General features: G+C 39.4%; 1 protein-coding gene across 7 annotated transcripts in view; it reads right to left on the reverse strand.

The window, feature by feature from the left end:
• LOC117075396 (membrane cofactor protein) overlaps window positions 1-16,705 on the reverse strand; it is a 42,733-nt gene that overhangs the window by 22,393 nt on the left and 3,635 nt on the right. For 3 of the 7 annotated variants that reach the window (XM_033197708.1, XM_033197709.1, XM_033197715.1), the window contains exons 2-9: window positions 14,904-15,092; window positions 14,381-14,483; window positions 11,976-12,061; window positions 9,985-10,182; window positions 4,289-4,471; window positions 3,832-3,876; window positions 3,677-3,721; window positions 1,082-1,123 (exon numbers count right to left, since the gene is read on the reverse strand). In XM_033197708.1, the coding sequence (XP_033053599.1) occupies window positions 1,082-1,123; window positions 3,677-3,721; window positions 3,832-3,876; window positions 4,289-4,471; window positions 9,985-10,182; window positions 11,976-12,061; window positions 14,381-14,483; window positions 14,904-15,092 (891 nt within the window). The remainder of the gene's footprint in view (window positions 1-1,081; window positions 1,124-3,676; window positions 3,722-3,831; window positions 3,877-4,288; window positions 4,472-9,984; window positions 10,183-11,975; window positions 12,062-14,380; window positions 14,484-14,903; window positions 15,093-16,705) is intronic. The other 4 variants (XM_033197710.1, XM_033197711.1, XM_033197712.1 and 1 more) reach the window with 2 other exon arrangements.

The following is a 16,705-nucleotide window of genomic DNA, read 5'->3' on the forward strand; positions in this document are numbered from 1 at the left end:
AAAGCAATGGCAACAAAAGCCAAAATTGACAAATGGGATCTAATTAAACTAAAGAGTTTCTGCGCAGCAAAAGAAACTATCATCAGAATGAACAGGCAACCTACAGAATGGGAAAAAATCTTTGCGATCTGCCCATCTGACAAAGGGCTAACATCCAGAATCTACAAAGAACTTAAATTTACAAGAAAAAAACAACCCCATCAAAAAGTAGGCAAAGGATATGAACAGACACTTCTCAAAAGAAGACATTTATACAGCCAACAGACACATGAAGAAATGCTCATCATCACTGGTCATCAGAGAAATGCAAATCAAAACCACAATGAGATACCACTCATGCCCGTTAGAATGCAGAATTATTAAAAAGTCAGGAAACAACAGATGCTGGAGAGGATGTGGAGAAACAGGAACACTTTTACACTGTTGGTGGGAGTGTACATTAGTTCAACCATTGTGAAAGACAGTATGGTGATTCCTCAAGGATCTACAACTAGAAATACCATTTGACCCAGCAATCCCATTACTGGGTATATACCCAAACGATTATAAATCATGCTACTATAAAGACACATGCACATGTATGTTTACTGCAGCACTATTCACAATAGCAAAGACTTGGAACTAACCCAAATGCCCATCAATGATAGACTAGATAAAGAAAATGTGGCACACATACACCATGGAATACTATGCAGCCATGAAAATGGATGCGTTCATGTCCTTTGCAGGGACATGGATGAAGATGGAAACCATCATTCTAATCAAACTATCGCAAGGACAGAAAACCAAACACTTCATGTTCTCATTCATAGGTGGGAACTGAACAACAAGAACACATGGACACAGGGTGGGGAACATCACACACTGGGGCCTGTTGGTGGTGGGGGGCCGGGGGAGGGATAGCATTAGGAGAAATACCTAATATAAATGATGTGTTGATGGGTGCGGCAAACCAACATGGCACATGTATACCTATGTATCAAACCTGCATGTTGTACACATGTACCCTAGAACTTAAAGTATAATAAAAATAAATAAATAAATAAATTCTTAATATCAGTAGGATAAAGGGTTAACCAACCTGGATAATTTGAGACTGGAGGCTTGTAAGTAGGCCTGGGACCTAGAAAAATAAGTTTGATTTTATAAATTCACCAGGGCCTTATCAATATAAAATTATGACTTTAATTTTGATAATGATTTTTTAAGTTTATCAAAATGAAAACTACACATACTTTACAACCTTTACAATTCCACATCTTAGAATTTAACATACATATATATTTGCACAAGTATGTAAGGATGTATGTACAAGAATGCTCACTACATTTTGTATTTTATAATGGAAATACTAGAAGATAACCAATAATAAATCATTAAAGTAATGTGAGACTGGGCGTGGTGGCTCATGCCTGTAATCCCAGCACTGTGGGAGGCCAAGGCAGGTGAAACACTTGAGGTCAGGAGTTCGAGACTAGCCAGGCCATCATGGAGAAACCCCGTCTCTACTAAAAATACAAAAAATTAGCCGGTGTAGTGGTGGGCGCCTATAATCCCAGCTGCTTGGGAGTCTGAGGCAGCAGGAGAACCGCTTGAACCCGGGAGGCGGAGGTTGCAGTGAGCTGAGACCACTCCACTGCACACCATCCTGGGTGACAGAGCGAGACTCTGTCTCAAAAAAAAAAAAAGGAATGTGCTTGGGGTAAACATATGTGTCTTTTCAAAAAACTGTAAGTAGTATGATACTACATAATTTACATCTTTCTCTTTTCCACTTAGGACTTCCTCGACATTTCTTCATGTTAACACATTTAGATCTACCTTAACATCATTATGTTGTTATTTAGTCTTCCTCTAACTGATGATAAAAAATGACTGTCAATCCCATAAGGAATTTTGATTTGTGATTTTTCAAAAAATATCCTTGCAGTTTCTCTTTTTAATAAACATTTTATCACCAGCAGTTCTCTCTTCCGCTCTCCAACACTAAGCTAGATCAGTGTTTTATAAATACTTTATGAAATGCTTATTGTCAACTCTTTCAAAAGACTGTATCAACAAACTTAGTGCATATGCCCATTAGGAGCACATTAGTAAGCATGGATGCCTCACTGAGTATAAATTTCACATGCAATCTTGTTTTGCTTACATATCAGTCCACTAAAAAACCCATCTCTTCCTGACCCTCAAACCCTACAGCACTCAACTCAGGAGGCTACCAGTTACCAAACTCTTATAGGAATTATAAGGTTTTTGTTTGTGTGTGTGTGTGTGTTTTGTTTTTTTTTTTTTGAGACGGAGTCCTACTCTGTCACCCAGGCTGGAGTGCAGTGGCATGATCTTGGCTCACTGCAACCTCTGACCCTCGGGTTCAAGCGATTCTCCTGCCTCAGCCTCCCAAGTAGCTGGGATTACAAGTGCCTGCCACCATGCCCAGCTAATTTTTGTACTTTTAGTAGAGATGGGGTTTCACCAACTTAGCCAGGCTGGTCTTGAACTTCTAACCTCGTGATCCACCCACCTCGGCCTCCCAAAGTGCTGGTATTACAGGCGTGAGCTACCCCGCCCAGCCTATAAGAAGGTATTTTAATTACTATGTTAACATGCATAATTCCTTTCGATCCTTTAAAATATTAGACAGATAGGAAATATATAATCAAATTAGAAGCCAGTGATTAAGATTTCAGTTCAACACTCATATTATACTAAAGGGAAACTGAAGAGCACAGAAATGATGTTAACTAAGCACAGTCTGCCCAGACTAAAGCTCTACCCACAATTACTATTGTCTCTTGCTTCTGCTGCAAGCAAAGCGAAACCAGATATTAAATCAGGATAATTCCTTCCGTCATATCAAAATAATCTCTCCAGTCATAAGCACAGTGGTTGACCAGGAGTCCCTGCAAAAGTCTTCTATTTCATTTCAATAAATAAGGACTTTTCCTGCCTTTCAGTTGCTATACAATTTAGTGCTATTGCCAGACAAAACTGCCCACTAGAGAGAGAGAGAGAAAAAAAAAGCAACATTATGAGGTGTGGAAGAGGGGCAGGTAGGGAAGAGGCAGAAATACAGATCTTGTTCTCAGGACAGCAGAAATTTCCCTGTTTAAATGTGTTACATCAGAAGACTCAAACTTGCTACATTCCAGAAAATGAAAGAGTCCTGCAAAAGGAACAAACTCAGTAAAGGTGTCAACAGATCACTTCTGAAAAGAATAAAATAGCAAAGTTGATGACATAAAACATACATATTAACGAACAAACATATTAACACACATACATATTAACGAACATACATGAACCTTCCCCTTTCCTAACATTATTAAGTGGAGGATAAGTCATATTAGTTAGCTCTAAGAGCTTTCTATACACCAGGCACTGTGCTAAGTGCTTTAAATGCATCCCACTTATATCTTACTAATACCCAGTAAGGAAGGTACTAAATCAATTTATATATATATATGTACACATACACACACACACGCACACACACACACACAGATTATGGCAAATAATTTTAGAATCACTATGCATAACAACTAAAATGGCTACAGAAATGTCCTCCCTCCTTTCATTACTAAAAATAAGTGGACACCACCAGAAATTTGAAGGATTTTTTTAAAAAATCAGGAATTTAAAGGATTTTTGAAAAAATATAAGCAGGATATTACTAAACCTGAGGCACTGGACGTTGGAGATTTTGTAGTGGGAGAGGTCGACACTGGAAAACAAAATAATAATGTAGATTGGACCAAACACTTGGGAGTTATTGCTGGCATTTTCTCCAGGAATTTACAAGATTTTTGAGACATAAGGAAGAAGCTACTAAACCTGAATGACTCATAGTTGGAGGTTTTGTACTAGAAGGAGGCAGCACTAGAAAATAAAACAATGTTAGAAGATCAACCATTTAAGAGTTATTGCTCTCATTTCATTTATATGAATTATGCCACTGTTGACTTACTTAGATAAAAATGCCCATGTTTCAATTCACTCCAAAAAGTTGTTGTAATTCATTTTTTATACATAAAAATATTAAAAGCATATACCCATGCAATGTACATAACATGCTAAGAACCCTGGAAAAGCACACAAAATCACAACAGCAGGATTTGATGTGATTTTCATGTCATATACATGGCATAGAAATGAATACGAGACAAAGTTAAATACTAAAATTGTTTCTTTTCAGTTATTCTGTATGACTGACAGTTAATATCAAAGAAATAAAGCCTAAAATGAACAGCAGCAACAACAAACCAAGACGGAAAAAAGATCACCTTTGTACCTTTAAGACACTTTGGAACTGGGGGATCCCAAGTACTGTTACTCTCACAGACAATTTTGTCGCTGCCGTTGAGGTAATAACCCGTATCACATTCAAACATAACTGTCGCTTTGTAGTAAAATTTTTTTCCAAATCCTGATATCTGTTTTCCATTTTCAACCACTGGAAATCGACATTTGACCACTGGAAAATTAGAGAAACCTCAGAATTAATGGATATCTGCTTTAACAGAAAAAGTAGTACGAAGTAGTAATTTCCAGTGGGAACAGAGACAAGGAATGGAATGCAAGATGTTAACAACATTTTTTAAAAGACTTTAAATATTAACTGATATATTCTCCTTGATATAGAATTCTAGGGTGTTTTATTTTTCTTTCAGCACTAACAGATATAACCACATTGTAACCATGTTTTCTTAAGGAAACCTGGCTGGCTGTCATTCTTTCTTGTCCCTGCCCTCCTGAATGTAGTATGGTTTTTTGTTGTTTTCCCCACTCACTGGTTGCTTTTTACACTTTTGTTTGGTAGTTTTTACCAAACTACTGCAGGGGGGGCGGGGGTGGTGGCAAATTTTAGTAATTTATTCATCCTGCTGAAGGTTCACTGAATCTCCTGGATCTGAGGTTGTTTTGGATCTAATTTGGATAATTTTTGGCCACTATTTTTTCAAATAATATTTTACACCATTCTCTCTCCAGTCTTTCTGAAACTCCAATTACATGTATGTTTCACTGCCTGATACTCTCCCACAGGTCTGTAAGCCTCTCTCTTTCTTTTTTCAACATTTCTTCTTAAATAAGGTTCAATTTCTATTGACCTGTCTTCAGGTTCACTGATCTTTTGTTGTGTCCAATTGTACCTAACGATATTTTTAAAGGTTAGTTTACTGGATATAATTTACATACAGTAAAATTCATCCTTTCAAGTGTACAGCTGTATGAGTTTTGACAAATGCAAATAATCATGTAACTACCACCACAGTAAAGACACAGGAAAGTTCCATTACTCTCCAGAATTTCCTCATGCTCTTTTGTGAGTTACCCCTCTTCCCCCTCACTCCCACTTCCACAACCAGCCAACCATTGATCTACTTTTATCCCTATAGTGCGACTTTTTCAGAATGTCACATAAATGGAATCACAGCCTTCTTAGTATGGCTTCACTTAGCATGATGCTTTCAAGATTCATTTGTGTTGTGGTTGCATGAATCAGGAGTTTATTCCTTTTAATTGCTGAGTATGAGTCCATCTTTTAGAGGTAGCACAGGTGGTTCATTCATTCACCAACTCAAGAACGTGTGGCAATTTGCAGTTTGGGGTGATTATGAATAAGGCTGCTGTGAACATCCTTATATAAGTTTCTGTGTGAAAATGTTTTCAGTTTATTTGGGTTGCGGTGTTGTATGCTAAGAGTATGTTTAACTTTATAAGAAATTGCCAAAAAGGTCCCAAAGTGGTCATTTCACTTTGATTCTCACCATCAGCATAGTAGAGTTCCATCTGCTCCATATCCTTGTCAGTACCTGGTATTGTCAGTTTGGGGTGTGTGTGTTTAAATTTCAGCCATTCCAATAGGTATTTAGTGGCATGTCATTGTGAGTAGAGACAGTTTTTATTCCTTCTTTTCCAATATGTGTGCCTAACTGCTTTCTCTTCCCTTATTGTACTGGGTGGGATCTCCAGTACAATGCTGAATGGAGTGGTAAGAGTGGACATCCTCACTGCTTTCCTTCCAGAATTAGGTCTTTATTAATTAGACAGAAATGTAATTAAGGTTTTTTTAACCACTAAGTACAATGTTATTTTTACCACTAAGTATAATTTTTTTCAACCATTAAGTGTAGTGTTAGCTGTGAGATTTTTGTAGATGTCTGTTATCAGGGTAAGATAGACAGTATCCTTCTGTTCCCAGTTTGCTGAGAAGTTTTATCATGAAAAAATAAGATGATGAATTCTGTCAAACACTTTGTTTTTTTGCATCTAATAAGATAATCACATGATTTTCTTTGTCCTTAATAGTCTCCTTATGTGGTAAATTACATTGATTAATTTTTGCATTTGAACTAATCTTGCATTCATAGGGTAAATCCTGCTTGGTCATGATTTACTTTTCTTTTTATGTATCACAGGACTTGGTTTACTAATATTCTGTTGAAGACTTTTGGTCCTGTGTTCATCACGGATATTATTTGTAATTTTCTTATAATGTTTTGTTTTCTGGCTTTGGTATCACGACAATGCTATCATCATAAAAGGGGCTGAGAAGTGTTCCCTTCTCTTGCACTTTCTTGATCTGCTTGTGTAGAATTGCTATTATTCATTCCTTAGATGGTTGGCAGAATTCCCCAGCGAAGCCATCTGGGCCTGCACTAGGTTATTAACTACAAATTTATTTCTTTATAGGAGTATTCAGGTTATCTATATCTTCAAGTGAGTTTTGACATTTTGTATCTTTCAAGGAATCTGTTCATTTCAGTTGTCAAATTTGTAGGCATAAAGTTGTTTATAGTATTCCCTTATCATCCTTTAAATGTCTGCAGGATATTTAGTGATACTCTCTTTTTCATTCTTTTGTCTGTTGGATAATTTTGTTATTCAAGTGAAGTTTACATCACCGATATTAAAGAATGGTCATATGCACAAAAGAATATAAAGCTTTTTGGCTAAGGGCTGGGGAAGTTAGAAAAAGCATGAGAAACACATGTGGGGTGGACGTGAGGAAGGAAAGTGAAAGGTGTAGGAACCCCCACCTCACTTCCTGAGGCAGGACTCTCAAGACTTTCAAGATCAAGTGGCCATTAATTACATGGATTCAGATTTCTTTCATTCTAGACTTAAATTTAACCTTAGGTTTTTGCTCCAGCACCAATTTAACAGAGCAACATAGGCATTTCCAATCTAGCAGCACATGCTGTTTCCAAGCGCGTGTGACTGGCGCACCGCAGCTCCATGCACACCCCAGGAGTGCAGTCCATGCCCAGAGCAGGTGCCTGTGCTGCTGAACCTGACAAGAAGCCTCTCAGACCACCACCTGTCACAAGGCGCCACCTGAAGGGATCTGAGGTCTCTAAAGATCAACTGGTGCCTGTGATTTCCAAAGACTTAACCTTAGCCTTCAATGACATTTACATATAAATTGACAAATAAAACCCTCCATAATTTACACTTCAGTCTAGGAAGACATGGCACAGATCTTCCAATGACAAAAAAAAAAATGCAGCAGCTGTGTGCGTGTTCCCTATTTTGACCAAGCTCTCACCGTAACACAGAACATAAAGGAAAAGGGTTGCACACAAATTTAAAGTATTAAAAAAAAAATCATACGTTAACGCTGTTGACTCATTAACAATGCAGGGAAACTCACTGCAAAATAAAATCCCTTATTTAAACCAAAAGGAATGAAACGTACCAACTACAACTGTGTAGGCTCTAATGTAGCAGCACAGAATGTTTCCAGAAAAAAAATACATTGAAAAAAATAAAAAATATTCAGAGATAAAACATAAAAAGATTAGAAAATATATATCTTGAGAATTTATTGCTCAAAACATATCAAACTTAATTCTAAGAAATTCACCTACCTAAATTTAAACAAGATTGCTGCAGTTGCAGCTTGCCATCCTCCAGGAGACATGAAAAGGGATGAGGAGCGCAGGGCTGTGGGGATGTCAAGACTGCCCCAAGGTCAAAAAGCCTTTGAGGAGAGCCCTAGCTCCCACTGAGACCAGCATCCAGCCTACCCTCTGCAGAGGGGAAGACAGGGGACAGGTCTGGGGCTACAGACCCTGCTGGAATTAGCAGAGAAGCCAGCAAGGCTGGGGGGATACAGGCTGGCCAGACTCCCTTAGCTGGATCCCATACTCCACGTCTGACCAGCACTCTGGGGTGCCTGGCTCAGATCTCCATCAGGATCTCCACCACGTGTTCCTACTTGCCCAGGTCAGAACGCAATTGCAGCTGGAGGTGGGAGGCGGGCGGCTGCAGGGCCAAGCCTTTGAATGCTTTGCAGGGCCACCTCCCATGGTGTGGATCAGCACCATGTGTCCAGGTCGTCATAGGAATTGACCACGTCTGAGGCCAGCTCTTCCATGCAAACTGGGGTTTTTGGTCTTCAGTATTTCAAGTATCTAGATACTTCTGAAAGTCTCCTCTATTTCCCCAGGGCTGTCCGTCTCCCAGATGCTGCTTGTCAGGACTCCTGGCGCCAGTGCTGAGGTGACAGAGCAAAGGTCTGAAAACTGGCCCCCTTTATACAGCAGTGTCCAAAGCGGGGGGCATGGCACGCCCCCTCTGGCTCCCGTGTGGTGGGCACAGGCCACCGGCAGGATCTCTGCAGAAACCAGGCAGTGGAGCAGCACCCACCCCACACTCTCGGATGCCACTGTTCATCACATCCCATCCTGGGCCATTTCCTCTTGGATCTGCCAGGTGTGTTGGCATTGAGGACCCTGTGGCAGTGGTTGGGCTCCACCAGCAAGTGGTAAAGCTGGAGCTTCTAAAAGGACAAGTCTGGGAGTGACTGCCCCTGCCAGCTGCAGGAGGGCAGGGTCTTCAAGCTGGCTGGGGTGCCATGCCTGGCTGCCACTTCTTTCATTCCCGGTATTGGTTAATTTGCGTCTTTTTTGTCAGTCTGGCTATAGGTTTACACACTTTATTGATCTCCAAGTAGCAACTGTTGGTTTCATTGAGTTCCTCTTTTTTTTTTCTCTTCTCAATTTCATTGATTTTGGCTCTATGTTTATCATTTCCTTACATCTGCTAGTTTGGGATTTAACTTGCTCTTTTTTAGTTTCTTAAGGTGGAAAATTAGATCATTGATTTGAGACTTTTTTTTCTAACACAAGTATGATTTCCCTGTAAGCAATGCTTTAGCTGCATCCTACATATTTGGATATTTTGAGATGTTGTGTTTTTATTAAATTCAAAACACTTTGTAATTTCCCTGCTGACTACTTCTTTTATGCATGGGTTCTTTAGAAGTGTCCTGTGTACTTTCCAGTTCTTTGGGGATTGGCTTTGTTATTGATTTGTACTTTCATTCTATTGTGATCAGATAATATATTTTGAATGATTTCACTTTTTTGAAGTTTGTTAAAAATTTGTCTTATTGTCTAGAATATGGTCTACTTTGGAGAATGTTTCAGGTGTACTTTGGGAGTATATACTTTTAAACCACTGTTATTACTCAGCGATTTCTTTCTTTAAATGGGCAAGTCCCCTACAGGGTCTTCATACTTTTGGTCACTCCAGAGTGCCTTAAACATTTGGTCTTTTAAATTTTTGTTTTTTAAACAGAGTTTATCATTTTTATTTGTGAGATGATTAGTCTGTTACAGTTTACCACTACCATAGCCAGAACTCTTAGATTTCTTATAATACAAGATGAAACTTTCTTTAAGCTAGTGTGTGTGATTTATTTTTTTGGTTATTTCAAACAAAAACTTCTAACTCATGCAGATACACAGTAGTTCACACTGCATAAAATGAAATGCCAAGAACATGTAGGGGTGAGAAATAGGGAACTCTAGCTAGAACTCTTTTTTTGACTTGAATTGACCTGTACTAAAATAAATTAGAAACCAATTATACAGGAGGAGGAAGCACATAACACCTGCTTTGCTTATTTGTAGATAAAACTATTTACAAAATGTTTCCAGAGTACTTACAAATGAAGAAGGAAATAAATTGAAAGGTTACCTTTACACTCTGGAGCAGCATGACTCCATGTTGAATTGTTACCACAATAAATCGTGCTCTCTCCAATAAGTGAAAATGGATCTGGTCCAGGTGCAGGATCACAACTGTAAGTTACTGCATCAAGGTACTCAAACACTTCTACTTCACTAAAGGTGTGTTTTCCATTTTTTATTTTTGGAGGTGGTGTACACAAAACCTCTTAAAAATGAAGAAAATGAGGAAAGGAAATGTAAAAGATTAAGATAGCATTAGTAAAATTTCTATGTCTTCAATAAATTCATCAATATAGGGTTTCTACCAGCTGGTTGTGAATTCAATATAGATTTAAAAGAAGGTTGGCCGGGCGCGGTGGCTCAAGCCTGTAATCCTAGTACTTTGGGAGGCGGAGACGGGCGGATCACGAGGTCAGGAGATCGAGACCATCCTGGCTAACACGGTGAAACCCCGTCTCTACTAAAAACTACAAAAAACTAGCCGGGCGAGGTGGCAGCGCCTGTAGTCCCAGCTACCTGGGAGGCTGAGGCGGGAGAATGGCGTGAACCCGGGAGGCGGAGCTTGCAGTGAGCTGAGATCCCGCCACTGCACTCCAGCCTGAGTGACAGAGCGAGACTCCGTCTCAAAAAAAAAAAAAAAAAAGAAGGTTTCTATGAGCAAATATATTATCCCAAATTCAAACCATTAATGTAGTAACTAACTTTCAGAACAAATCTCATTTTCTTAAAGTGTAAATGCCTATTGACATGGTTTGGATCGGTGTCCCCACCAAATCTCATGTGGAATTGGAGTCCACAGTGTTGGAGATGGGGCCTGGTGGGAGGTGTTTGAATCATGGGGGTAGATTTCTCATGAGTTGTTTAGCACCATCCCCTTGGTGCTGTTCTCATGATACTGAGTTCTCGGGAGATCTGGTTATTTAAAAGTGTTCAATGCCTCCCGTCCTCCCCACCTTGCTCCTGCTCCTGCCACGTGAGACACCTTGCTCCCCCTTTATCTTTCCCAATGATCATTAAGTTTCCCGACGTCTACCCAAACCCCCAGCAGATGCCAGCATCATGCTTCCTGTAGAGCTTGTAGAAACATGAGCGAATTAAACTTCTGTTCTTTATACATTACAAAGTCTCAGGTATTTCTTTACAGCAATACAAAAACGGCCTAATATGCCTATATTTATTTGCAAGGCCATGCTAAGTTCTGTTCTAGTCATCACAAGAAATGCTGACAATTAATGAGAAAATATGCTTAACTCAGTGCTGGTGGAGAAATCCTTTGCAATTTATAAATATATTCATTATCTAAATTGGTGGTTCACAATGCCATCAAAATATTATCGTCTTTTTTCACTCTGATCCTAATAAGAATACACTGATTTTTTTCCAGAAGCTTAGCATGGCTTTGCATGATGTTGAAGAGATGTGCAAAAAATGTGAACAATGCCACTATTCTCACTGATTTTATTTTTATTTGGAAAATTTTTATTTTTCATAAAAAATATTACATATGTTAATTTGTATTGCATCTATTCTTACAAATTAATCAGGCCAGGTGGGGTGGCTCACATTTGTAATCCCAGCACTTTGGGAGGCCCACGGAGGCAGACTGCTTGAGCACAGGAGTTCAAGACCAGCCTGGGCAACATGGCAAAACGCCGTCGCTTCAAAAATTACAAAAAGCCAGGCATAGTGGCACATGTCTGAAGTCCCAGCTACTGGAGAGGCTGAGGCTGCAGTGAGCTGAGATTGTGCCACTGCACCCCAGCCTGGGAAATAGCCTGAGAGTCTGTCTTAGGAAAAACAAAAACAAAACCAAAATGAATCAATAATTATTTAAAAACCTCTCCATTTGAATTCCAATACGATAAATACCAATAGATATAACCCACATAAAATAAAGCTCTTTGGGATCTTTGTTAATCTTCAAGTGTAAAGGGTTTCCTGAGGCAAAAATCTTTGAGGACTACTGGTCTAAATTTAAAAAAAAAAGAATTTACTTACTTTCACATATTGGGGGCTTACCGCTCCAAACTGCTACTGTGTCTTTAAGTTCACAATATAGAATATCTTTACCAATTAAGTAATAACTAAATGAGAAAAGAAAGTGTTACTGTTTTACACAGCAATTAATAAGACACACGTAATAATGAAGGAACTTTTTATATGGTTTCTTTTCTATACTGCAGTAGTTTGAGGAGGTAGTTTCTTAAACAACATACTATATAATGAAATTGCTAAATAAATCTGCAATTTAATCAAATAGAGTTTCTCCATTTGAATACATATTGGCCAAGAGCAAAGATGTCTAAATAAATCTGCTGTGCCTTTCTGCCCAGTCTCTTTGCTGCCTCCTGCAATCACATTACACATTCATTTCTGTGCCTTTTCTCACACCACTTTGCACAGTAAGGACAAGGACTGTGTAGACAGAACAGGCCCTAGAACTGGAATGCCTAGATTCAAGTCCCTGCTTCTCAACTTACCTAGTTTCTTGAGCTTGGGTAAATCACTTAAAGTTCCTTCACTCAGTTTCCTAATTGATTAAAAGGGGATAACAGTACATGGGGTTGTTTAGGGGATTAGATAAGTTCGCATTTGGCACATAGTTAGTGCTACATAAGTTTTAGCTCCTATTGATATTATTTAGAACAGAGTGTATTTCTAGGAATAGTTCATTGAGTATAGGAATACTTTCATTAAGTATACCCCTATACTCAATGAAATCTTCCCTGATTTAAATTCATAGGAATCTCTCCTCCTTCTGGACTCTTAATCTTCATGAATAATTCTACTTATTTGGTATTCCTCATTTAGGACTTTGCTTTTATAGCTCTCAGTATATATTGTCTCTCAATAAGGTTAGAACTTCTTTTAGGAAGGTCAGTGCCTTAAAGTTTTGGTATCACTCGGTGTGCCGAGCAAGCAGTATGTGTCAACTGAATATTCCAATATTTCTACTTGACCAAATTTTAAAAACTGTCAGTTGCCGTACGTAGTCACAGCTGATTTTTCCTCCAAGACTCACTCACTTTTTCTATATTATGGTGTATTACTGCTATCGTTTGAATCTGGTTTGTCTCTGCCAACTCATATTGAAATTTAATTGCCAGTGTAACAGCACTGAGAGGTGGTGGGGCCTTTAAGAAATGATTAGGTCATTAAGCAGGATAATGCCTTTCTAGAGGGTGTTCATTAATTCTTGAGGGAATGTGCTCTCATTCTTATAGGCTTGGATTCGTTACCATAAGAGCACATTGTTATAAAGCAAGAGCCCCTCCCTTGTGCTTTGTCTTTTTTGCAGGTGCTACATTTCCCTTTCACTTTCCAGCATATTATGATGCAGCATGAAAGCCCTTGCCAGACACTACTGCCATCCCCTTGAACTTCCCAGCCTCTGGAAATATGAGCCAAATAAATTTCTTTTCTTTATAAATGCCTAGCCTCAAGTGTTCTGTTTTAGCAAGAAAAAATGGACAGAAAATTACATTTACTCTCTAAATGCACATTTATCTCAAATGTCTAGTATCTCCAATATATACGACTTCAAAATCTCTACAGAACAAAGGCTATTACTGAGCGCTCAGTACTGGTTTTTGAGATGCTTCACATTGTAGCAGTCTCAAAAATAAGGTTTTTCAACTGAGAGATTTTGATCAACATGATGGTAAAGGCTAACCAGGTCAGTTTTGGTTTGGTAACACTTAACAGAGTCATCTGGATACAAGCGTATCTGTAGTTGGCAATTCTATTTCTCTTTTTTGTGAGCCCTACTTAAATTCTAAGAGTTGGCGGATTTAAATAGGGGACACTCAGTTGTGAAGCATAAATTCTCATGATTACTACATTCTTTTTTTTTTTTTTTTTTTTTTTGAGACGGAGTCTGGCTGTGTCGCCCAGGCTGGAGTGCAGTGGCGCGATCTTGGCTCACTGCAAGCTCCACCTCCCGGGTTCATGCCATTCTCCCGCCTCAGCCTCCGAGTAGCTGGGACTACAGGCGCCCGCCACCACGCCCGGCTAATTTTTTGTATTTTTAGTAGAGACGGGGTTTCACCATGTTAGCCAAGATGGTCTCGATCTCCTGACCTCGTGATCCGCCCGCCTCGGCCTCCCAAAGTGCTGGGATTACAGGCTTGAGCCACCGCGCCCGGCCAATTACTACATTCTTAATGCTTACAATAGACTTATTGTCAGAAATAACAAGGAGTTTTGCTTTCCTTCAGTATCAATTACTTTCTATTTACTTTAATATCTTGCCTATCTCCATAAAACATCCAGGGGCTGTTTGGCTAGAAGTATAACTTGCCACATAGAAAGCAAAATTAAGTTTACAGGAAAGCTTAAGAAGAGAAGCAAAACAAAAATAAAATTACTAACATTTCCCTTATTTCCTCTAAGGAGCAACTTACCCCTCGTTACAAATAAAGTGTATCTCAGAACCAAACGCGTATGATTCATTTGCAAGGACTGCTTCACCATTTAAAGGATCCTGTATATGTGGACACATTTCTCCTAAAAGAAAATAATTTTGACAGTTTTCAATCCAGTTATAAAACAGATCTGAATCAGAATCAAAATTCTGCAGTGCTCTTTTGAATGCATGGGAATATTATTTTGTTTATTTACCTATTATAAGGGCAAATTTCAGTTTCATGTTCACCTAGGCAATCTACTGCCAGGAAAAAGATTTCTTGGAGATTTTGATTTCTCAAAGCCCGCAATAATGCATTGCTATCTTAAACCTCATTTCACAAGAAGAAAATCATTATCACCATAGTGGAATATGTACCCCAAAATGTGTGCAAATCTCTAGAGCAAGCAGAAAAAAAGGAAGGAAGGAAGGAAGGAAGGAAGGAAGGAAGGAAGGAAGGAAGGAAGGAAGGAATCTCTAGAGCAAGCAGAAAAAAAAAAAAAAGAGGCTTGTTTACTTACTATAACAGCCCTCATCTGAGACAGGTAGCCATGTATGATTCCGATCACAAATACTATGGGTGGCAAGAGGAGGTATATAGAAGTATCCTTTTTTACACTTATAATCTACTCGTTCCCCAATCTTATAGTAGGGTTTTGGTTTACCAATGAGCTCCATAGCTTCAAATGTTGGTGGCGCCTCACAGGCATCTAGGGATAAGAGAATAGGAACATGAAGATGAAGTACTGATAGCACTTTAATCAGCCATGGACTGTGGTCTGGCAGCAGGTAGTACAGAAAAAACAGAAAGGCCCTTGGCAAGATTTTAAATGATTGTTCCATGCTTCTACCTGAGTGCTGGTAGTAGTGGAGGAAATGAGACTTGCATGTTTCAAGTAACAATCCTATTAGCTTTTGGTTTCTTTGGGAATAGGCATTCACCAATAAACTGAAGAGACAGCATTAACATCTTTGGTCTTAAAATATATATGGACGCATCTTTCCCCACATTTTTCTAAATGCATTTCAAAAGTAACTTCTCTAAGAAGTCTTCTACAGTATAGAGCACTCTGCTCAGATTGTTCTTCCATAGTTTAAAACACTAACTTATAATAGCTTGTCGCTTCAGGCTGTCTTCTCTTTTTTTTTTTTTTTTTTTTTTTTGAGGCGGAGTCTCGCTCTGTCGCCCGGACTGGAGTGCAGTGGCCAGATCTCAGCTCACTGCAAGCTCCGCCTCCCGGGTTTACGCCATTCTCCTGCCTCAGCCTCCGAGTAGCTGGGACTACAGGCGCCCGCCACCTCGCCCGGCTAGTTTTTGTATTTTTTTAGTAGAGACGGGGTTTCACCGTGTTAGCCAGGATGGTCTCGATCTCCTGACCTCGTGATCCGCCCGTCTTAAAAGGCAAGTTCCTGGGGTTCAAGGAACATGTTCTTCTTTTTCTACTATACTCCACCCACCTTGTGGGTGCTCAAGAAATGCTGACACTGACAAACTCTATCTGCCAATAAGTATTCAACAAATTGTCTGCTACTGTGCCTGGGGAGATCAAACAACCCTAGTTTGGATTCATATTGTGCTAAGTCAAACAAAAGGCTCAAGCTGCCCTAAAAGGACAGATAATAACGTTAAAGTCTGAGTTTATGATGATGAGTGTTTATTCCTGATAAACCTGTTGCTTTTCAGAATTACTTGCCCTGTGATTTAATCCTCCTCCTTATTTCTTGCCTCTTTTGCCCTACTCTGTCACATTGAGTAGCTTGGCAGTCCAGTAGTGTCACATCCTGGTGCTGTTGCTCACCTTGCTCCCTCTGCTCTGAATACCCTTCCTCCCTGGCCAGTAGCTACAACTCCTGCTCAACTAGTCTTCCTTAAACCCATCATCTCCTCCAGGAAGCATTTTCTGCCTCCCCCTGGGAAGCAGTAATCAGTCAACTTCCCCTGGAATCTCCCCTGCATGGATCTCTCAGGTACTTATCACATGCTTTTGTGTTTAATAGTTAACATGGCCAACTCCATTCATCCATGCAGCCACAACACCCAGCACAATACGTCACTCATAGTAGCTATTCACAAAAAAATTGGTACTCAAAGTCCACTGCTGTCAAACACAAAACAATGTGAATAATATATTGTAACCAATTTCATATTGAAAATAATCATTCTACAGCACAGTGGAGAAAGAAGATTAGGCCATTTCTCGTGCTGCCTATCTCCCAGTCTTCTGGTATCCTGGCAGGTGACCGGATATGGACTGCTCTCTTTGCATGGTAGTATGCCGAATAAGTAACTGAGAAGCTACTGTGTAAGCACTTACTGATCTTG

The sequence above is a fragment of the Trachypithecus francoisi genome, unplaced genomic scaffold (genome assembly GCF_009764315.1).
Source record: "Trachypithecus francoisi isolate TF-2019V2 unplaced genomic scaffold, Tfra_2.0 Lachesis_group5, whole genome shotgun sequence".
NCBI classification, from domain to species: Eukaryota; Metazoa; Chordata; class Mammalia; order Primates; family Cercopithecidae; genus Trachypithecus; species Trachypithecus francoisi.